General features: G+C 53.0%; 1 protein-coding gene across 5 annotated transcripts in view; it reads right to left on the bottom strand.

Annotated features, from left to right (window-relative positions):
• The window catches only part of LARP1 (La ribonucleoprotein 1, translational regulator), a 76,884-nt gene that overhangs the window by 18,260 nt on the left and 35,394 nt on the right, over positions 1-23,230 (bottom strand). For 2 of the 5 annotated variants that reach the window (XM_036014846.1, XM_036014845.1), the window contains exons 2-5: positions 1,720-1,781; positions 1,389-1,454; positions 818-874; positions 314-488 (exon numbers count right to left, since the gene is read on the bottom strand). In XM_036014846.1, coding sequence (XP_035870739.1) covers positions 314-437 — 124 coding nt within the window. In that variant the 5' untranslated portion in view covers positions 438-488; positions 818-874; positions 1,389-1,454; positions 1,720-1,781. Of the gene's footprint in view, positions 1-313; positions 489-817; positions 875-1,388; positions 1,455-1,719; positions 1,782-15,917; positions 15,929-18,141; positions 18,156-19,059; positions 19,156-21,471; positions 21,486-23,230 lie in introns of all 5 variants that reach the window. The other 3 variants (XM_036014847.1, XM_028528220.2, XM_028528219.2) reach the window with 2 other exon arrangements.

The following is a 23,230-nucleotide window of genomic DNA, read 5'->3' as shown; positions in this document are numbered from 1 at the left end:
TAGTGAAATCTTTCACAGGGGAGCAACGCATCGAGACTTACAAACAGTACTCTGAGGCGGAGCCTCACCTGTCCTGTGCACTGCCAGAGCCCCGCGCTCCCAACAGGCTTACCAATGCTTGTCTAGTGAGAGAAGAATCTGACGGACTGGCGGCAGAGGTGCAGACCGCTGGCCCAGGGGCCTGCGCCAGCCAGCCAGCCAGCCACCCGAGGGCATCTCAGGGACCCCCCAAGAGTCCTCTGCAGCCCTCACACCCTGCCATCTCAGAGTGCCGCCTGCCACCTTCTCCCAAGCCCTGCTCCAAGTCACTCACCTTTCTTCTTCTGAACCCCTCGCTGGCAGTCCTCATCCCCATTCTTCTCCTCCCCTGATTCATCCGATTTGGTTTTCGGGCTCTCCTTACTATCACTCCCCTCTCCTTTCTCCTGCTCCTTCATGTCCTTTTTGGGTGGCAGCTTACGGGCAGGCTGAGACTTGTGGGGCTGTGGCTGCAGCAGGAAGTAAAGTGACAGGTGTGGTGAGTCTGAGAGTCTCTTGGGATGGGACAGAAGGGAGCCCCCGTCACTAGAAAGACAGGGGAGAAGTAGCTGGAGCACGTGAGAGCAGGTTGGGCTGATAAATTCTAAAGGTCCTGTTTTCATGCCTGAGACGCCTTCCCTGGGAAGCGTGGTCCAACAGGCAGGAGGTGGGAGACAACCTTCAGGACAGAGGGACTGGGGCTCGCAAAAGTCAAATGTTTACTCCCTGCAACGGGACCATGTCCAGGTAGTCTGCGGGGGATGGAGGAGAGGCTGGTCCGACGCCTGTCCACACCTACCCTATCTGCCAACTGGAGGCCGGTGGCCACAACCAGGGAGGGACCTAGACCGTCAGCCTAGAACAAAAGCACAGGGAAGGACAGGACTGACCAGGAGCCCCTCCCTCTGCTAGGACTAAGTACAGCTACACAGCTTCCCCAAGACACGTGGTCTAGGGGCACCTGGCCAACGACCACTCTCCCGCTTCACTCGCTGGCAATTCACGTGCAGTGATGGAGAACACAGGTTCTGGAATAATGCAATACTCGTGACTCCCAAGTCCCACTTGGCCCTCAAGGGACAGTAACTAACCTCTCCCAGCCTTAGTGGCCTCATGTGTAAAAGGGGAATTATTCAAGGGCCTACCTTGGAGTCACTGTGAGGGTTAGATGAAATGATGAACAGACTGCACCTGGCAATTCCTGATACACAGCCAGGGCGCAAACAGTGACTTCTAGCTATTTCGGTGCTGCCCCAATTATACTACCCATTCCTCTTAAGGTAAGACTTGAAGCTCTGAAAGCTTGCGAAGCCAAAAATGTGTACACGTAGACAGAATTCCATCCTAGCCATCCTGCCCCTCCGACTCACCTGCACACTCTTGTGGGCTATCTCTCCAGGTGTGGGCCAGTTGATTGCATCTCCAAAGTCACCAACCTGCAAGGCACATTCTATGAGGGCGCTGGGGTAACCCTGCCTGTGCCCTTCATCTCCTCACCCCAAACGCAGCTCCATCAAGAAATCAGGGACCAAAATCAGTCTGCCCACCACCATCAATGCTGGAGCCCCAGAAGCGGCTTCCCTGCTCTTTAGAAAGAATCCAGAACTACCTGGCAGCTCAGAAGCCTTCAGCTAGAACAGGAAGGAGGCTGCCACCTCCAGCAAGTCCCCCCCCCTTGGGTGGCCCACTCCCACTCCTTACCTTGCTGCCTTTGCGCTGTTTGGGAACTGCTGCCCTCACCACCTTGGCTGGAGCAGAAGGTTCTGAGGGAGCGAGAAGGGAGAGATGGTTATTCAGAACCTGTGGGGCAGGGCCACCACCAGCTCCTCACTGCCGTCACCACTCCCGCTCCACCATGCAGCCACAGGCAGACAGGGCAGTGAGTTAAAGGACATGTGCTCACACGCCAATGCCAATTTTACCAGCCTGTCTGGAGAAATCATAGAAAGTGAGCTCACGGAAACAACCGGCCACCCCCAGCCCCAGCACTGGACTCTGAAGTGGGAGAGCTCCCGCAGCCCCGTGCCCTCTTGTAAAAAGGGCCCCGAGGCCTGGAGAGGGTGAGTCCAGGGCAGACTGAGTCCATGCCAGAGTTAGCCCTCAGGTTCCATGCAGGAAGGGTCTACAAGACCCTCTCTGATTCTAACATTCTAGGAGACTGTGTGTGGGAGCAGACATGGGCTAGCGGTCACGGGGGAGGTGAAATACAAACTCTAACTGGGCAGCCCAGAAGCCCAGGAACCTCTCCTAAGCCCTCACGCAGAGGGCCGGCGTGGTCCTCAATGGCCTGTGGTCAACAGGAGAGACAGTCACTCAGGAAAATCCTGTCTACCCTGCAAGCTTCCAAAGAAAAAGTGAGACCCCCCCACCTCATTTGACTCAATGATTCTGCCTTTAGGAATTTATCTTGATACAAATTAGACCAGGGTTCAGAGTTACGTGCAAAGATGTCCATCAAAGTGCAAAGTGCCTATAACTTCAAAACACTGAAAACAACTTACTGCATTTTGGCAAGTATCGTGCACACCCACGTTTCTGTGCGCATCATACACGGGGTTATTATGGCCATGGCATGTAGTCACTACACCACGTGTAATGCGCATCCTTATTTTTCTTCAAAAAGTTGGGCGGGAAAGTGCACGTTATACACGGCAAAATACAGTGCATGTCCAACGGTAGGGAACTGGCTCAATTAAAGTTTAACAACGTTTATAGCCATGAAAAGATGATGATCTCTACTGATAGGAAGAGATAAATAATAAATGAGGAAAGTTACAACCCTACTTTTGTAAAACAAATAAAAATGTGTATATTCACATCTACATAGTGGCCACTCTGGAAGGACATAAAACTAAGTAGTTATGGAGTAAAGTAGTATGTTTATAGTGATTTAATTTTGTTTGGAATTCTCTAGCAGTTTCAAAAAAAGACAGGTGTAAGCTTTGAAAAAGAAAACAAAGTGCGTGTGTGTGTGTGCGCGAGCGCGTGTGTGTGTAGGAAGTGGCGGTAACAGGCCTGGTCCCCTTTACACCTCCACTTGTGTTCTCAACACGTTCGGAAGAACAGGAGTTTCTGAACCCTCCCTCCCCCAGAGCCTCGCGGGACTCTGCTCTCACCCACTCCTCCACTGCTCTGCCCCCACTGTTGGTCAGCCATGCCGGGACGAGAGCTGCCCCCACTCTCTTGAGCAGAGAAATGTGCAGGGCTGGTCTCAAAAGGAACGTTCTAGTCCTTGACCAGACCCACGTTCCCTTAATGAGCAGAGCAAGTCCTGGCCCGATTCTAACTGGAAAGGCACTGCATTCTTGGCTTCCGCTCTGGAGCAGAGCCACCGGCCCCTCGGGACACCCTACTCGCCCGGGAGGCATGCGACCGTGGAACCCAGTTCCCCAGCTCGCCCCAGCCCCAGTGCTGGGCAGCAGAGAGCCAGAACTCTCTCTGTCCCTGCAGGGTGGAACCCTGAGGCCAGAGAGAGGCTTACCCCACACTGATTTTTCTTGCTAATCCCGGGTTGGCCCAGAGAAGCCTACCACCACCCAGTGCCCTGCCGAGGCTGCTTCCAACAAGGACGCTGGCAGAGGCAGCCATTTCCTTACAGGGTCAGCCTCCTCCAGTACACCGTACACCGGCGCTCTGGTGGCAGCCGCTCCTCCTGGCCCGGCGCTCCCGGCCCCGCACCCCCTGTGCGCTCCCAGGACAAACACAGGCGAGGGCCCGCAACAAGTTCACTGACAAGATGGAAACGGGAATCAGGTTTGGTTGATGAGTTTTTCCTGAAGACTTTCTCGGAAAAGGTAAGGCAAAGTTTTTGGGTTCCCTGTCTGTTTCTTCTAACAAAAACTCTTTCAAAACTGGAAGAGTCAGATCCTATGATCACCCTGCCTGATGTTTTGTTCACCAAGGTCATGAAAGGACTCATGGTCAAGCCCTAAAAGCTCAGTCTCCAGTTAAGGGGAAAGCACTTCCACCACTAAAAGACCCCACTGATTCCCTCCGCTTCCGCCAAATCCCAAGCTGACAGGGAACATCCAGGGAAGTCTGGACACACGCAGAACATTCTTCCATCAGTCTTGTGTGACGTTTGCCGAAAAAGCCCTACCCTTAGCTAACGGCCACCTGTCCCGAGGACCCACAGCGGCCTGCTCTTGTTCTGCTCCCAGCTAGGGTCTCGGGCTGCCCCTACCCCAAGGAAGAACCAAGTCCTCCAAGAGACACAAGAGTCCACCAGGGAGACAGAACTACTTCTGCCTTTAAAAAATATTCCTAGATCTGTTCAAATCCTGTGGGACCTAGGGAAACCCGGGAAGGCTCAGGAGCTGCTGTCAAGCCCCGCGGGAGGGTGGAAAAAAGACTAGGCTTACTGACCTCAATTACACATCCCTCTCAGAGTCCCCTCCCAGCCTCCCACCTACCTTTACCAGGCAAACACACACACTGGAGTCCCCAATCTATATATAGCACCTGGCATCTGAAAAAACTCACAACGAAAACCAAATCTCTGCACAGGCACCACCCAGCCCCCTCCTCCCACCTCTGAATTCTGAAACTTGTAGCAACCATCTCTGACCCAGCCCAATTCAGAAAACACTCCAGTCCCCACCCTGCACCTGCCTAAGAGCAGTTGTGAAGTGTTAGAGCTGCAGAAAGGACCCCGGCTCTAATGCCCTCTGTTTGCAGACAGGGGAGGGGCTTCCACAGGAGGAGCCAGGCCAGGAGCTGGAAGTCTCACCCCCTTGTCCAGTGCCTGGTCAGCTCACCAGAAATCCTGTGTCCCCTGGTGGGAGGATGGGTCCAAAACCTGCCCAGTGCAACCTTAGGGTGCTTCCCTGGTGTTTCCTAGTAAACAGGCTTACTGACGGTAGGGTGATTTTCTCAGGTTGAGGGGAAGGGAGAAGTGGGGTGAGGCGGGACTCACGTGGGGACCCCATTCTATGTGGGGAGGAAGGTGGCAGGCTGAGGCCGTTCAGAGTCCCCCCTCCTTGACTATGGCAAGGCAGGGGCTACTGGTGGTGTGGAAAAGGAGATACGGCGCTGCTCTCGGCCCCGCAGGCCCACCGTCAGCCAGGAGCCAGCACAGACTCGAGTCCCAGGGGCAGCATGCCAAAATCCCCTTGTGCGGTGGGAGGGGCACAGACAGACTTTTCAGGATCCCGTATCTGCGCAGCCAACTCACTATTTCTACTTAGTATTACCGCGTGGTGGGAAGCAGGGAGCTCAACTAATGCAGCTCATGCAGGATGGCAAGAGACAAGGGGTGGGCGGAGAGGCGGGCAGGCGGAGATGGACTAATGAGTGAGGTGGTGGGGGCCGAGAGGGCAGCTTCCCAGTAAAGGGGGCGGGGGGCTGACCACTAACCCCGAGACTCTGCACCTCAACTTTCAAATGTGTGACACCCCTTTATTCAAACACTGACTAGGCAAGAAGGACAGCCTGTTCTCAAGCACACAGACTTTGTTATGTGATGCACTTGGGCCGGAGTCCTTGCAAACTCTGCCCCTTGCAACTTCAGCTTCCTCACCTGTAAAGTGAAGTCCTAATGACCTCACAGGGCCGCTGTGACAGGTGAATAGAGCAAAGGAAGAGTGCCTAGCACACAGCAGGTGCTAAAAACAGTTGACTTTTTTTTCTCCTCACCCAAGGACATTTTTTCATTGCTATTTAGAGAATAAGGAAGAAAGAAATATTGACGTGAGAGAGAAGCATCAATTGGTTGCCTCCTGTATGTACCCGGACTGGGAATCGAACCCTCAACGTCTCAGTTACAGAATGATGCTCCAACCAACTGGGCCACAATGGCCAGGGAAATACAGCTGACCCTTAAACAATGCAGGGTTTGGGGCAGCAACCCCTGCACAGTAGAAAATCCACATATGGCTTGAGTCCAAAACCTAGTTGTTCTTTGGTATCCATGCGGAATTGGTTCTAGGACCTGCCCTCAATAAAATCCACAACTGCTCAAGTTCCTTTTATAAAATAGCACAGACCAGCCCTGGCTGGTGTGGTTTAGTGGACTGAGTGCCAGGCTGAGAACCAAAGGGTCGCTGGTTCAATTCCCAATCAGGGCACATGCCTGGGTTTTGGGCCAGGTCCCCAGTCGGAGGTGCACGAGAAGCAACCACATATTGAAGTTTTGCTCCCTTTCTTTCTCTTACTTGACCTACATCTGCAGATAGAAAACAGTACAGGTATTTACTGGGGGGAAAAAACCCATGCAGTTTAAATACATGTTATTCAAGGGGCAAGTGTAAATGCTAAATATTACAACTTAAATGCACAAAGAAGTGTAGTATTTCCAAGCGATCCCTATCCTCATCAGCAAACATAAATTAATCTCTCAACATGGAGAGAATCAAAGCATGTGAGGAAAAACTCGTGGGGATCATTACCTCAATTCACTGATTCAGATTACAAACGAGCCCCTCCCAAGCCCAGCCCATCTTCTGGACACTGCCCTCTAGACACAGGCTGGGCCCCAGGGCCGATTTCCCCAGGAAAGAGGAAAGAAAGGGGGGGAATTTACCACAGGTCCCCAGGGAAGCGCTGGCAGCAACCTCTGCCACGCTAGAGAGGAAGGAAGAGCACACAGCGCCCTTTCGGTTAAAATGCAGTCACTCAGTTTTCCCCTCTGCACGGATGTGGGAGCGAGCCCGGCCTCAACCCGGCTCTTCCAGCTCACAAAGGGCTAAACCCACAAACACCTAGAACAAAGCCAGGAGAAAAGACAAAACGTTTTCTATAGTGTCTTGTTCCAGAAAGGCCCCTGAAGCTGCCGACCTCTGAATTTGAAATAAAAGCTACCCTCATGGGCCAGATCCAGGAAGTTCAAGGAGCAAGAACTTGGTCAACCGAGGGAATACTAGCGAAGGTCTTCAGGGGTAGAGAGAGGCACGTGGGTGAATCAAACCCATCCATCAGGTCACGGTAAGAGGAACTGGCAAGGGAGAGAGAGAGGCTGCAACGGAACTTGAGGGCCCGACGGAACTTGAGGGCCCGACGTGGGTGAAAGGTGAGACGGGGCTGGGCTAAGGAGAACGCCTGTCCGACCGAGAGTGGGTGGCCCGAGGACTGGATTTCAGGCCTGACTGCCAGGAGAATGGGCAAGGCCAAATGTTTATTTTGGGGCTGGCATCATCTCCCAGAGAGACTGGCATCTGAAAAGGCCGAGTATACCCTGACTGCAAACAGGTAATTTGTTAGGCTTTGCTGAAGTTCACACTCTGTTCAAACCCAGTTCACCTGCTGCCCTATCCCTGGCCATTCGGCTGACCCCCTTGGAGGGAGCCCTGGGAGCCCTCTTGGAGCTGGGAGAAGTGCTCCAGCTAGGTACTCCCAGGGCCTCCCTTCTAAGCGTCAACTGCCTGGTTACAAATCTACCCCCCACGCTGCCCCCAGCATGTGCTGTGCTACCTGAGGGCAGACACTGGCTGCTTTTACAGCACAATCCCTGCATCTAGCTCAAGGCCCGGCAACACAGCTGACCTCGGTTTAATGAATGGCAAGTCCATACACCCATCTCCTCTATGATTTTACACCAGAGAAGAAAAAAGGCTTTGCTGTCCAAGTGCTAATATTCCCGAGGCTATGGCCTCAACTCTCAGTCTTCAGCAGGAAGCCCCCACTCCCAGGCCAGGCAGAAGAAGCGTCCTGGGCAATGCTAGCTCCCCAAGGAACCCAAGCCCCAGGCCTGCCTCAACTCAGAGGCAACCGATTACCCATCATCCATACTGGGTCCCTAGGCCAGACACTACTCATCAGTTCTGCCACCTTGGGGACACTACCGACCACCCTCCCTGAACTTCACCCTCTTCAACTGAACAAAAGATGGTTGGTAATATTAGGACCAGAGGGATGAGGAGAGAGAAGGCAAGATCTCAACCGCTGAGATTTCTCATCAAAGCAGGAGACATGCTAGCAACAAGCTGTGGTTGAGGCAGTAACTTGAGTGCAGACAGTGTAGCAAGCACTTAGCAAACGCCATGCAGTGTTAAACACTGAGTTAGTTCCTCTAATTGGTCTCATTTTACAAACCAGGAAACCAAGGCACATGGTGTAAAGTTTTTTGCCAAAATCATGAACAGCAAGCAGAAAAGGACTGGAAGCCTGTGACTCCAGGCTTTGGAAGCAGTGTGACTCCAAAACCTGTGCTCTTAGCCAACAGGAGAAGGGTCCCAGTTACTCCTCGCAGTGGCCAGCGGGCCAGGCACTCCCTAGCAGGGCTATCACTCTACAGGCTAGGGAAAACCAAGGCCCAGTGAGTGCAAAGAGACCTAAGGCCACATGGCAGGCCAAGTGACGCTAGCAGGACTGAGTGCTAGCAACCTGACAATCCCCTTCTCCCCGACCCAGAGAGGGGAAAACTGCCACCAAACACACCCAGCTGAACCCCCTACCTCTGGCACCCTAGACGCCCTGGGAGGAAAGCGTCACTGCTTCCAGCCCACCTGACAAGGATTCTGCCCCCACTTCTGTCCGAGCTGCAGCCCAGACCTTGAGTGAGGAAGTCAGTGGAACCATCTAAGGAAAGCATGACGCAGGCAGGAAAGGGTGCCTGGGTTACATCGCCCACGGGTGTCCGTCCATTCCAGGACAGCCTGGGGAGGGGGTGGAGTCAGAGAGGAGCTCGCAGACCTTTCATCCCATCCCCAGGGACCCTAACACCCCTAAGCAGAGGCACTCTACTACAGAGTGAAAGAAACACCAGGTTAACCCTCCTCACCTTGCTCGTCAGTTCTCCAGCTGCAGCTGCCGCCAGTCCTTCGAGGCCTCTCTCTGCCCAGCCCTGCCACCCCAAATGCCCCCCACACCTGCAGGCGAAACACAGAAGGGGACTGAAGGGTGCCCTTGTGGGAAGGGGAGGACAGAGAGAGAGGGAAACCTTCCGAAGGTCAGACCATCTGGAGATTCTACTCGAAGGACCAGCAGCCAGCCCAGGAGTGCAGTCTATGCCCCCAGGCTTGGGAGGAGCCGAAGGGGCAGGGCGTGGTCACATGATGCCGCCCAGCCCTGCCCAGGACCAGCCCCATCAACTATCTTTAGCCCTTGGTGACCCAAGCAGCCTGGTGTCCACACTCTCCCTGCAGACAGGGGCCCTGCTGTCCTCAGATTGCTGTAGCCCCATCCGCTGCTGGTACCGATCCCTAAGGTCCTGCCCCACAGCTGAAATGTATCAGCAAGTAGTGAAGTCCCTGGCCTCCAACTACCAGCTCCCTAACCCTACTCTCTGAGCAGCTCACCGACTTGATTCTACTCAGAAGAGTCACCATAACCACCGCCTTTTAGTGGGTGGGAGCTGAAGGTGCCAAAAAGTAGTCTAAGTTGCTTTCTATGTGTGATTTCACTTAATTGCCTCAAAAACACTATTCCAGTTGTCCAAAACATGAAACCGAGGGAAGGGACTCGCCCGAGGTCGCACGGTATACATTCCACGTCACGTTACTCATGGATCTCAGGGTAAATCCTTCCCAGAAGGCCCTCCCTGACTGCCCAGTGAAAGTGTTTCCCGACCTGCAACTCTGAACCAAGTTCTCATTCATCCTGTAACTTGGGGTCTTCAGAGCACTGACCACCCCCTGAAATAGTTGCATTTGTGTGTATCCCAACCATCAGACCGACCAATCACTGAGAACATACTATGTCCTTGCAGCGTTCCAAAGCTCTTTCCACGCAGCTCAGTTATTTTTCTGCACCATTCTAGGAGGTAGGTGTGATGATGGCTCATTCCCAGATTGCAGATGAGGAAACTGAGGCTCAGAAAATAGGCTACACGCCTTGCCCTAGTTCACTAGGCCAGTAGGTAGCAGAGCTGAGATTAGAAACCCAGGTAAAGCCCACCTCCACCCCTGGGCCTGACCAGCCTGTACCACACACTGAGCAGAGAATGACTGGGAGCGCTGGGACCTTTTCTGCCCTGCCCACTGGCTTCTGGAGCCCACTGCTGCAGCCTCTGCACGGCAGGCCCACAGTAAATACTGAGTGGAGGAATCCACACAGGTACGGGTGCTTCTCAAAGCACTTCCAGAAAATTCCCTCCGGGGAAGAAAGGTTAACCACCCCTTTGCATTATGACTGAACAGCTCGGCTGGCACAACCCCCCGTGGAGCCCAGACCTGGGCTCCGGCCTCCTCCTGAGTTGGAACCAGCGTGCCTCCGTGCGAACACCAGGGGGCAGCCCCGGGAAGCAGAGGCCAGAGGAGGTGTGCACCGGACAGCAGCACAGGGCCTCCCAGGGGCCCCGGACTCAGCTTCCAGGCCCCAGGCCGTGCCATAAATCACCAGGCCAGTTGGCAGCCATGGGGCTGGGTAGCACGGGAGCCAGCTCAGGGGGCAGTACCCACTAAAGTGCAGCGGAGTCTCCGTCCTCAAACATAGGCTTAGTGCTGCCAGAGCTTCCGCGTTTTCAAGGAAAGTAGAAAAACAAAGTACTGTATTTTGCCATGTATAATGAGCACCCATGTTTTGGGCCTGAACTGTCAGGGGAAAAAAATTTGGTTCTAATTTTTTAATTAATTAATATGTAGGTACTTGTTTTTTTTTTTTTATTATAAAGGAATTTAGCATTTATTTTTGAACCACATATTGTGGTACAAGAAATTCTATATAACCAAAACTACAAAACTCATGGCATTTCAGGTACTATTTTCCCTCAAAAATCTGGCCAAAAAGGTGTGCATTATACACACCAAGATACAGTAGATATCAAAAGAAAACATTCCCGCTTTCTAAACGCTTTAATCAACCCACATCTTAAAAACCCTTCCACGTACCATATCCAGCCGGTGGGCTACCTAGGCGTGAGGCCCAGGGCAGGCAGTCATCAGGAGCCAGGGCCCGGTTCGAAGCCACTGCCCACAGGACATCCCGGGCGCAGGCAAGCGCGGCTGCCTGCCCAGCCCCTGGTCCTGGTGCAGCAGGCTGCCGCCCCTAAACCTGGTTTCCCCCATCCCAGTGGCCACCCACTGCCCCAAGTGTCACAAACTCATTTTGACTGTCCTCCATGCAGGGTGCCCTCTGCTGGAAGAGGCTTCTGAGTCCTGAGGAAATTACTCTGGATCATGGTTTGTGGACAGGAACTGAGACCCGGGAGAAGCCAGGCTGTGCCCAAAGTGACATGTGAACTGTTGTGGAGCTGGCCCTGGACACCAAGTTCCTGCCTCCAGACCCGGAGCTTTCCTCACAAGCAGAAAAGCCAGCCGCCCCCCCCCAAACCTTCTCTCTCCACCACTGCGCCCATGCACCGGGTGGGGGCAGGGCCTCAGGGACCAGGTATCAGGGGAACTGCCCCTCCCTGCTTTTAAGAAAACTGACTTTTTGCGTGGGCCAGGGAAGGAGAGGCACTCAGGCTGCTCTGAGCAAAGTGGGTCTGGGAGGGGGCCTCCCCACCCCTGCCCCTGCTCCCACCTTGACTTCCTCACACTTCTCCCGAAAGACCAAGGACCGGACCGACCTCTCTCTGGAAGACGTGCAGTGGGCAGGCCTGACCAGCCATCTCTCCAGTGGGTGGCAGGTGGGGTGCCCTTACTAACTAACAGGTTCTGCTCTCCAAAATGAACCAGCTTCAACAGCTCCAGCCCTGCAAACCAGGGACACTTAGGAACCACGAACTCCAGAGACGCAAGGGCCTTGCCTGCACCCCAGAAGCAGATGGGGAGTTGGAGTGTCCACCCAGGCTGTCCTGGCTCCCCCCCCAGTAGCAGCTGACCTCCCTCTCTAGGTGAGCTCGGGCCAGCCGTGGAGGCCCCTTCAGGGCCCCACACCACGCCCCAACTCACAAAGAGCAGAGCCCTGGGACGTATCACGGGTGTGGGAACAGGGGTCCCCGAAGCACCAAAGATACAGTATTCTACCCCTTCCCCTTTAGCAAACGCAGAGGGGGTCTGACCCCTGCCCAAAAGCCCACCCCACCGCCAATTCTCGAGGCCACAGGGCTAGAGGTAGGACAGGGCAGTTTAACAGCACGCACTCTGGGGTCCACTCAAGGAACTTCTCAACGCCAGCTGCCACCAGGTGAGTCTTACAAGGCTTGGAGAGGTGGTGCAATAGGACCAATCTCTCATGCAGCCTGCAACGTAAAAGGCATTCACTGGGCCTCACAGGAATAAAGGCCAAGCAAGCAGGTTCATGAAAAAGAAAGGCACCTGTGGAAGCTCTTAGAAGAGCCAGACTTAACCTCTGTTTTTCTGAAACTGTGAATGGGTTCATGATAGCTGCTACCACACAGGATTTAAGCAGCTTAAATGAGGTCGTAGTTAAACAAAGAACTGGCATAAATGCACGACAGTACTTTTTTTGTTTGTTTTTTGAGGCAACTCTTAAACCTGGAGAAAACGAAAACTATGGTTGTAACAGTAACAACTCACAATACCTAATTAAATATGAATTTCAGCCCCATTCTGGTGTGGCTCAGTGGATTGGTGCCAGCCTGCAAACGAAAGGGTCGCTGGTTTGATTCCCAGTTGGGGCACATGCCTGGGTTGAGGTGGGGTGGGGGGGCCAGGTCCCTGGTGGGGGGGCACATGAGAGCTAACCACACATTGATGTTTCTTTCCCTCCCTTTCTCACTTCCTTCCTCTCTCTCAAAAAAAAAAAGTTTAAAAAATATGAATTTCAGACAAATATCAAGAAATTTCTTAAAAATAAGTACGTCCCATGAAATATTTATGATACCTTATATTAAAGTATTACATTCAAATGCAGCTGGGCATCCTGAATTACCTGCTAAACCTACCCCCACCACAGGAAGGGCGGACCATGCCCCACGTTCCCGGATGGTGGAGTGGAGCGCCAGGCCATGGACTAGGAGCCGCAGACGGGATGCCGGTCCTGGTGCACAGCCCACAGCCCTCGCTGCGGGAGCTGGGCAAACATTCCCACCTGCGAGTCTCCACTTTCTCCAGCACTCAGAGGCCTGTGCTCAGGGCGGGGAGAACCTGCCTTGTGCAGGCCTTCCAGTCCTAACTTTCTTTGATTTTAATCACTACGCTACTGATCACTCGAACCACAACTTCAGATGCTGAAGTCGGCTTTCTAGGCTGCACTTCTTACACTAGTAGTGGGGATACGGGTTCTTGTTTTAATATTTTGTATTTTATACTTATGTTCCTGGTATTAAATAGTCAATAATTTCTTGAAAAGAAAAAAAATAGCAGAGCTGTACCAATGGAAATGGAACCCAAGCCCCTTCCCCGTTCTACCTCCCACTCAGCGGGCGCTTCTGTGCGGAGACTGATAGGATAAACCCTCACTTCGAGCTGGGAAAACTGGGGCCAGAGAGCTAGCAGGCTTGCAATACCATTTCTGTAATCTAAGGACACTGTGGTGGGGGGGAGACAGCTTTGGTTAAAATCCAGATTCCTGACTTCCCCCCAAGCCCCAGAAATCAGGTTGGGGAGGGGTGCAGAGTTTCGGCACCTGCAGCTCTAACAAGTCTCCTGCGCAATGCTAACTGACGCCAAGTGATGTTTGAGAACTGAGCTGCCGATGAGTGAGACTGCCAGGAAAGCAGTCCAGGATCTTGTTCTGGTCTCCAACCCCCAGCAGTCCAGGGCCTTGTTCTTGCAGACAGGCACGAACAGGCTCCCAAGAGCAGGAGGCAGAATGCTTCCGTCACACACACAAAGAACAGCCCATCAGGTACCCCCTTCCATTACCCACTAGTCCACTGTGCAGCATCAGGAACCAAGACTGGGCAGAGGTCAAGAAGCCACAGGCTGAGTGTCTTGACAGACGTGAGGTCACAAAGAATCAGTGTGGGCTGGGCTCAGGGTTCAGTTCCTCGGGCTCCCAACTATGGCAGTGCCAGGGTAAGAAGAATGAGGGCTCCGAAGAGACCTGCCTGCCTGCCTGCCTTTCACAGCCAAAGAACTCCTCTCCTACCCCAGGCCTTTTTGCTCACCTCATGCCGAGGTCTGGGTCCCTTAAAGAAGAATGGTTACACTTACTAAGCGTTTATGTCAGGTCTCCTGCCGCGGGCCTTTTGTGCCTTAGGCTTTTTAACCCTCACAAAGGCTTTCTCAATTGTAGAGGTGACTCAGAGACTAAGTGCCTGGCCAAAGGTCACACAGTGAGAAGGTATCTGACCCCAAGGATCTGAAATCCCAGCCTTACCCTAGGCCTGCCTCTCTTAGCTCTGCAGGAGACAAACACTAGGTTCTTTAGGCCCGCAAAGTGCCCCGGCTCAAACCTGCAGGCCTTACAGAGGACAGAGGCCACAGGCACCAGAATCCACTTCTCTGAGCCTATCAGCTAACCTGCCGACTGGGGGTGACGCCACTGTGCACAGGGGGAAGAAGGGCAGAGCAGAGCCAGGAATCACAGCACTGCATATTGCAAAGACAATGCTCTAGGGTCACCTGCAACCCGAAGGCCGGGCTCTGGCCAGCACCAAGCTCAGGAGAATTGTGCTTCCTCCAGCAGATCAGAAAGGAGAGGATGAAGGACAGTGCAGAGCCTGCACTTAGGACAAAGGACAGGCAGGAGAGGGGAACAGGAGGTGGGAAAGCTGGGTGTTCTCTAGGCCCTGCTCCGGGGACAGAGGGGAGAGCTGAACAGAGCACAAACCATCCGCCCAGGTAAATTACCAGCCCATAAGGTACTTCCTCACACACTGTGGCACCTAAGCATCTAAATAAAGTCTGAGGTAGGAAACAGTGGCTGTGGTTCTCACATTACAGCATGTAGAACTAAGCCACAGCAAGCTCCCTGACTTGTCCCCAAGATACCACCTTGCTTTCTGAGATGCCCGCCCTGGGCTCCTGCCACCCTACCCTGAAACTTGGCCATGGGTAAACTTGGCCATGGAGGGATCTGTGTTCCCCGCCACTTGGAAAGTAATAGTGAAAAAGACAGTCCCTATTCTCTGAGGGGCCGGTTTACATAAGAGCTTCAATCTTTCTTTTAGAAAGATTTTACTTACTTATTTCCAGAGAGAGGGGAAGGGAGGGAGAAAGAGAGAGAAACACGCGTGTGTGAAAGAAACATGGATGTGTCACCTCTCGAACTCCCCCAACTGGGGACCTGGCCCACAACCCAGGCATGTGCCCTGACCAGGAATCAATCTGTGATCTTTCAGTTCCCAGGCCAGTGCTCAACCCATGGAGCCACAGCAGGCAGGGCACGGCTTTATTCTTAAACTCCACTGTGACGGATTGATCTTGACTGCCTGGGACCAATTAGCAAGGTCAGTTATGGGCAGAAGGGATGCAGCTATGAACATATTTCTATTTCCAGTTTGGCAATGACTGAAAATGCTCTTCATCTCAACAACTGTTAGTCCACACTGTGTGCTGTGGACAGAGAAAGTGGGTAAGATTGCCAAGGGTCCCGTCATGAAACTGAGAGCTGACACGAGTGGCGGTGGCTTCAATGCTCTTTCCCTCCAGGGGCCGCTCTGTCCTCACCACAGGCAAGGCCTGCAACCCTTCGGACCCTGCTCTCCCGGAGGGATTAAGGCGAGACCCAGGAAGAACAAAATACAGAAGCACAGGTGACAGTTACGGAAGGAGTGCCTCTGTGGAAAGAGCACTGGGCTGGGAGTCGGGAAAATCTGTCTGCTTCCAAGGTCAGCCTGGATCACCCACCTGCACCATCAGCAGCTGAGCGCTGCAATGGTTAAGGGCCGGGGCCCGGAGCCCAGCTCTGCTACTTCTACCTGGGTGATCTGGGCTTCTGTAAATAGGAATGTTTCTAACCTAATGGGATTGTGAGGATTAAGAGAGTCTATATTTGTAAAGTGCTTGGAAAAGCACCTAGCACATAGTAAGCACTCACTATCATACCGGCTGGTGTGGCTCAGTGGGCTGAGTGCCAGCTTGCAGTCTGAAAGGTGGCCGGTTCAATTCCCAGTCAGGGCCCATGCCTGGGTTGCAGGCCAGGTCCCCAGCATGGGGCGTGCAAGAGGCAACTGATTGTTTCCCTCACGTTTCTTTCCCTCTCCTTAAAAAATAATTAAAATCTTAAAAAAAAAAAAAAAAAAAAAAAAAGAAACTTGCTATTATTCTGGGAATTTACACATGTCTCTAAACATCTAATTAAGGCCACTGATATTTTCCCATCCCACGCCAAGCTCAGTGGTGAAGCTCCTAGTAGGTACCTAGTCCTGCGTGTCTGCTTAGTGCCGCCCACCCCTCCCAGAGGCATCTGGAGGAACTCATGAGTAAGGCCGGGCAGTGGAAGGGCGGGGCTGCTTCCTGGAAATTCAAGAGCAATTCTGGGCAACACCTCCTCCATTCCAGCAGGTCTTCCCTCAGCCTTCTCAAGGGGTGCCAGTGGCTGCCCAGCGGGCGGGGTGGGGGGCGGGGTGAGGCTGAAGGCCTGGGTCTGGAGGACCAGGAGCGACGGCACTGGCCCGGGGTCTTCCTCGGTGCTTGTGCTGCCAGGCTAAGTCTTCTTCCAACCTGCGCCCCTGTAGCGCCAGCCATTCCAAGAAGCTCCTGTTTCGCGATCCTTGAAGGACGAGGCAGGATGAAGTTAAGACCTGGGGTGGCCATCACAAATCCCCTTGATGCCACCTCAGAGACTTTGGCCAAGAGACAACCTCAGCTTCCTATAAAACAAGAAGCGACTAGATGGCTTTCAAAGCCCCTCTGGGCTCTGGCTACCTCAAGTCCGGGATCTCCAAAGAGCTGCCGCCTCAGAGGGGCAGTGCCAGTGACGATGCAAGTCGGGAGAAAGGACCGGGGAGGCCTGGAATGGTGGCGGATACCCTAGAGCAGCCACCAAAGCCAAGCGGCAGCCAGTGGGGAACTTCAGCAGCCTCTCCACTCCCAGACAGCAGCCTAGCACTCCCAGGCTGCCAGTGTCCTCACACCCTTGTCCCCAGTGCTCCGTAAGAGGGCCTCCCACTCACCGGACAAACAGCGATGCCCACAGCTCCTGGGCTGAAAGGCCAACAGAGTCAGGACACCTTTTTTAAATGTGTATGGAGCGACTACTGAACCCTTAGTACGATTTGTCACTTTGTTCAGTGCCTCCCCCTTGAAGCACGTTACTAATGGGAAGACTGACGTTTTCTCTCCTGACTTTCCCTTATTAGTTGTGCTTTAAAGGGGGAGGGGAGAACTGGCTCTGTCAGTTTCTCTTCCACTCTGACCCTGGGCAGGTCCCCTGATCTCCATAACCCTATGGAGAAGGAATTTCTCCATAAAAGGGAGCCTACTACTACCTGCCTCAAGGGCACTAGTAACATAGGAATAAAGAAGTGTCTTGGAGAAATCAAAGGATGGGGGCTTAGAATCCTCAAGTCTGGCAGGCGCCAGTCTCGGACCAGTGTCGAGCTTCAGGGCAAGAATGCAAAACCCAGTCACCTTCTCTTTCCCGATCGGCCCCTCCCAGATCAGCCCCTCCCAGACTGTGGAGCCCGGGGTGGCTGCAGCCGGGTGCTGCAGAGACTGGGCACAGGACCGCCGTCCCCCTGACACAGCCACTCTTTGAAACCCCAATCATCAGTTATCCCATCCCGTAAACCTGAAGGCCAACTCAAGGTCTCTGCCCATCCCCAGCCTTCATACGAAGGAAGGGGCAGGGGATGGCCAGCCACAAGCTAGTGGTATACCTAGAAGGCAATTCCATCTCACAGGCTGAAAACTCAGGCACAGATTTGAAGGGGGTGGGAGGGGAGAGGAAAAAAAGAAAACCAGGCCTGGTGAGAAGCGCACATGTCCCTGCACCAGCAGGGCAGGACTGTTTGACAAACTATGAATCGTTTAGAGATTTCTAGGTCCCAGCCTCACCAAGGCCAACCCATGTCCCTTTCTGCACCAGGTGGCCCAGCTGGTGTATCTCCTACTGCCGGCCTGGGATGTCTGGTGGACTCGGGCACCCCAGGACAAACCCACGAGGAGGCCTTTGCCCACCTCCACCAGTTTCCTCTTTGTACCCAGGCAACTTGCAAACCCCAAAGGAAGCTCCTGGAAGGCAGCTGAGTGTGGTGTGAACAGCGCCACACTGGGCACGGGGAGTGCTTGTGCTTGCAGACACTGCATCCCTGTACAGCGGCCTGGGCCGGCAGCTCTCCCTGCGTGGGCTGCTTCCCTCGGCAAAGTGGTGTGTGCGGGCACACGGGCTGCGTGAATTCTGGGCTAGGCTCGGTGGTCTCACACCAACAGCGGGGGCCTGCAGGGAGGGTGCAAAGGAGTGGAGGCCTCCCAGGCAGTGGAGCTGGGGGGCATCCCCGCCCTCACAGAGAAGCAGCACTAGCCAGCGCCTGGATCTCCCTCATCAGGGCTGCTCTGAGCATTCCGGAAGGCAAGCGCCCTCGAAAGCCTGTTTCTAAGTAGGGAAAAACACAGCTCATAATATGACCCCATGATTTAAAAGATGTGCTCGCACGTGTGTATACATATGCAAGTCTAGAAATGTGCTGACACAGCCGTCACCAGCACGCGTGCACACGGACCATCTGTAATGCCGCTAGTCCAAGCTGAGAAGTGCTTTAGGTGTACAAGACACACTAGATTTTAAAGACTTGTAACAAAAAATGTGAAATATTTCACCAATAATTTTATATTGGTTATATGTTCAAACAATACCTTGGGTTACATTATTTAAATTGGTTTCACTTGTCTTTGTTTTTTTTAATATCGCTACTAGAAAATTTAAAATTACATATGTGGCTTGTACTGTATTTCTATTAGGCAGCACTGGTCTAAAAGGATATGTTTGCTTCATAGTATTTATGGTAGTTGGTGAGACAAATTATAAAGGGACTTGTCTTCTCTCTGTTAAAACATATTTAGGTATTTTCCTACAATGAATTGGTGTTGGTTAGGCTGAAAAGATTTCCCCTTCGCGAAAAGCTAAAAGGCCCAACAGACAATAGTGTTTCCCATTCCCCTCTGGTAACCCAGAGCCGCACCCCCCACCTCCTTGCACGGGCCCAAGGCCGCGTCTGAGAAACCACAAGGTCAGCACTGCTCTTTCCAGCAGGCCCCACACGGCCTCACAGAGCTGAAGAGGAATGCTCGTGGGGGACGAGAGGCCAAGGCTCCCCAGCAGGAAGTTCCAGGCCTGGCTCGTACCCATTCAGGGTGCCCAAAGGGGCAGAGCTGGCCCTCCAGGCCGTGCCACCAGAGGCCCACAGACACTCCTGCTGTCCAAGGATGTGTGCGGGTCCTCTGCAGGAAAGTTCTCCAGGTGCGTATGCTCCTGTGGTCTGGGAGACTACAGAGCCAAATGGTAAATAAGCAAGGCAGGAACTGGAACCCCAGCCTCCTCCTAACTACTGCACAGCTTTGAGCAAACTGCTGAGCCTCTCTGACTCCTGCTTTCTCATCAGTGACGGAGGATCGTGACTGCAGCTAGACCCCAGAGGGGTGTTGTGCAAACGAACCCAGACTGTGAAGGAGATGTGTGCAGCGGCTCCGATGCAGTCTGGCCTGGCTCCCTGGGCATCTGTCCTCACCACGGCAAGCTCCCCATGAGGCAGATTCTAGGACACCTGACTGAGCCAGGGACATGCCGATAACGGCGCATTAGCAACAAGGGATGAGGAGCAACCGCACTCATGAACACAGGATTCGGCCCCTTCATAAAAGTAAAAAAAAAAAAAAAAAAAAAAAAAGAAAAGAAAAAGGGGGAAAAAAAAGAAAAAAAAAAAAAAAAAAGAAAAAGGTCCAGCTGGGAGAAATGAGGTGGGGGCAGGGGCTGAAATCAGAACTTGGATCCTGCCCTGGCTGGTGTGGCTCAGTGGATTGAGGACTGGCCTACACACCAAAAGGGCACTGGTTCGACTCCCGGTCAGAGCACATGACCGGGCTGCTGGCCAGGTCCTCAGCTGGGGTAAAGAGGTAATTGACTGATGTTTCTGTTTCTCTCACACATCCATGTTTCTCTCCCTCTCTTTCCCTCCCTTCCCCACTCTCTGAAAATAAACAAACTCTTAAAAAACAAAACAAAACCAAAAACAAAACAGAAAAAAACCTTGGGTCCCTAGACTTTCAGCTCAGGAAGCTTATTCTGACCACCCCCCCAAGATCTTACCTGAAATAAAAAGGCAGGGCAGTTTCAGACAAGAAACCAGGAGTAGAAAACAATAACACAGAAAGGCCACTCCAGGCTCATTCCCCACTCCCAGGCCCCACCATCCCTGCCTCCAGCTCCTGCTGGTGCCCTCACACTATTCACACACCCTCACCCCACCTCCTGGGACAGACCAGGGAAGGCTGGTCCAGGCAAAGAAACCACCAACACTCCTCCCAGATCTGGGACCAAGAGGCCCAGAACCAGGGGTATAAACATCTGCCTGCCTCAGGCCACCCTTCTGACTAGTGGGTACAGCGCAACAAATTCAGCTTCTGGATCGTTTAAGGGAAGAGGAGTAATAAATAGCAATCAGAAAACTTCCTCTTTAAGTGGCCTAGTCTCAGCAGGGAGAAAGCTTAAAAAAAAAAAAAAAAAAAATCAGGCCTGAGTCACCATGCCACCATGCATTTCTTTCCATCTCTTTCCTGGACTGCTGCAGAGTCTCCAAAAGGATCTCCTTGCTTCCAACCTGGCTTCTTCCAGCCCCGACCCCAGGCAGTTCTCAGCAGAACAGAGTAACCCTGAAGCAAAAATGAGGTCATGCCACCTCTTTCAGTATTTTCAGAACAGGATCCAAACTTCCTCAGCCGGCTTCCAAAGGCCTCTTGCTTTTCTGATTTTTTGAGCCCCTCGCCTTTCTCTTGCACAGGCCTCTCTGGACGTTCCTTGGAGAACTCTAACCTCATTGCCACCTAGTACCTGATGCTCCTCCAGGCTGGAATGCTCATCACCAGGCTCCCTAACAATCCCACTTTGAGGCACCCTCAGAGGGAGGGATTCCCTGACACCCTGAGCAAAGCCACTCCCAGACACATAGCCCTGATACTTCTCTATCACACTGCCTTTCTTTCTCTCGCAAAGAACTTACTGCTATCAGAAGCTGCCCGTAGTATTAAAGATGGCCACAGATTGACATTCGTTCCACTGAAAGGCAGGACCGATGCCCCCTTCCCTTTACTCTGCAGGGTCTGTGACCTCTATCAACATAGTGCAGTGACCATGGTGATGTGGCAGTAAGCAGGCCCAACACCTTAGAATACATACGGACAGCATCTACTCTTTCGGACACTCTCTCTGGGAGCCCTAAGCCACTACGTTAAGTCCCACTACTCTGAAACCACTGTGCTGGAGAGGGCCCTCCAGCCTGGCTGGACGCAGCCTTTCAGCCATCCCTGCCAGGGTACCCAACATGTGAGCGGAGCTGTGGTCAACCCTCCAGACCAGGACGCCTGCCACCTTCACTGCAGCCATGGAGACACGAATCACTAGGCTGAGCCCTGTCCAAATGCTGACCCACAAATCAGTGAATAAAAGGGCTGTACTAAGTTTTGGGGGTGGTCTGTCCGGCAGTGACAACCGGAACTACCTCGCTGGTTTACTGCATCTCCCGGTAAGAACGTAAACTATGAGGGCAGGCCCCTTCAGTCTCAGTCCCACCAGGATTCCGTGGTCTAACACTCAGCAGGTTACTCACATGTGTGAGATGAATGCTTTTCACTTTGGCAGCAGCCAAGTCAGTTCTTTCACATGAAAAAGGTTAGGCGCGAGCCCTGGTGCTTCTCTGGATAAGCTTGAGGGCTCTGAATACTCACTTCCTTTAGAGGAGTCAGCTGACATGTTGACCCCGACCTCCTAGACCTAGGCTCTAAACCGCAGGGCCAGAAGTGGGGGTCTCAGCAGCCACCCAATCTAACCAGGCACAGGACAGATACACCAGAATCTTCTCAATGATATTCCCAGAGATGAGTCCCCGCTGTCTCTTCACACTGCTGAATGCACCCACAAACTTCTGGGGCAGCTCACCCTAGCCCAGCGTTTTCCAGAAGCCCAGGTCGGAATGCCTCACGCCCAGGCAGAAGAATCCCACAGCCTTGGCCAACCTCTCCAGATGACCTCTAAAGGGAAAACAACCCCCTTTAGGTGAAATATTTGTTACCAACTGCAATCTTGATCTCTCCAATTTGGTATCACAAACTTAATCCTAGTGGGGAGGGACCACAGAAGGTCTTCTGGCTCCACCACCTTCATTTTCAGTAGAGGGCCAGGGAGTCCAAAAAAGGTTCATTAAGTCGCCCACGGTGTCTTAGCAAGCGAGCCAAACAGCCTGTACTAGAAGGCTGGTCTCCAGTTTCCTGCCCAGAGTCTCCACCCGACCCCTAAAGGGTCACACCAAGAACTCTGAGGAGCAGCTTTGCCGGGGAGAGGCCTCTCTCCAGTGTCTGTGGTCCCCAGAGAGAACAGAACGATCCAATGAGGTCCACTGCCTAAAAAGCTGGACCATGATGCGCAGGCCTCTAGCCAGGATCTTTCCCCTTTCTACCCCAAGACACAGTAACATCTGCCTTAGCTGGTCTCGTATCTAACAGGGTGTCTGAGCTAGAAGGGACCTTGGAGACTGAGATCAAAGACACTATACCCACTTCACAGATGGGTGAAGGGAGCAGCAGCTCCCTGGGGTCCCACAAAACCCAGCTTCCCTGGCAGCCCATACCTGAGCTCTCAGACAGCTTGTTACTGCTGCTCCAGGGCCTTAGGCCACAGTGCCCAGAGGGGTCATGTCTCCCCACCACCCTCAGCGGGTAAGGAGTCCCCTCTAGGAACTGCAGTTTCTGCCCTTTCTTCTCCAACTCTTCTCCCAGACTACGCTCCTTCAGCTTGTAGACTGAAAAGGCACTGTCTTCTCCCCTTTGTACAACAAAACATACAAAGTCTGAGCCTGCAAGCCTTATGCTGGCATCCTCATCTAAAGGGAGGCTATGCCCCACCACTGGACAGAGGCTCAGTGTGGCCAGGTCTTATTTTTTTTCCCCCGTAACAGCTATATTAATATAATTCATGTACTATGCTTCTCGCCCATTTAATATATACAATTCAGCCCTGGCTGGTGTAGCTCAGTGGATTGAGCACAGGCCTGTGAACCAAAGGGTCGCTCGTTCAATTCCCAGTCAGGGGACAGGCCTGGGTTGTGGGCCACATCCCCACTAGGGGGCACTAGAGAGGCAACCACACATTGATGTTTCTCTCCGTCTTTCTCCTTCCCTTCCCCTCTCTCTAAAAATAAATTTAAATCTTTGAAAAAAATGCAATTCAATAGCTTTTTTGGGGGGGAGGGGGGGAGGCGGGCAGGATATATTCAGAGTCCAGCTTTTTAAAGAGAAGCTGCAAATCTCCAGGTTTCCAGATAAATTTTCTTGAT

This window comes from Phyllostomus discolor, chromosome 13 (genome assembly GCF_004126475.2).
Source record: "Phyllostomus discolor isolate MPI-MPIP mPhyDis1 chromosome 13, mPhyDis1.pri.v3, whole genome shotgun sequence".
NCBI classification, from domain to species: Eukaryota; Metazoa; Chordata; class Mammalia; order Chiroptera; family Phyllostomidae; genus Phyllostomus; species Phyllostomus discolor.
The sequence above is the reverse complement of the archived record's forward strand: the minus strand, read 5'-3'. Positions and strand labels throughout refer to the sequence as shown.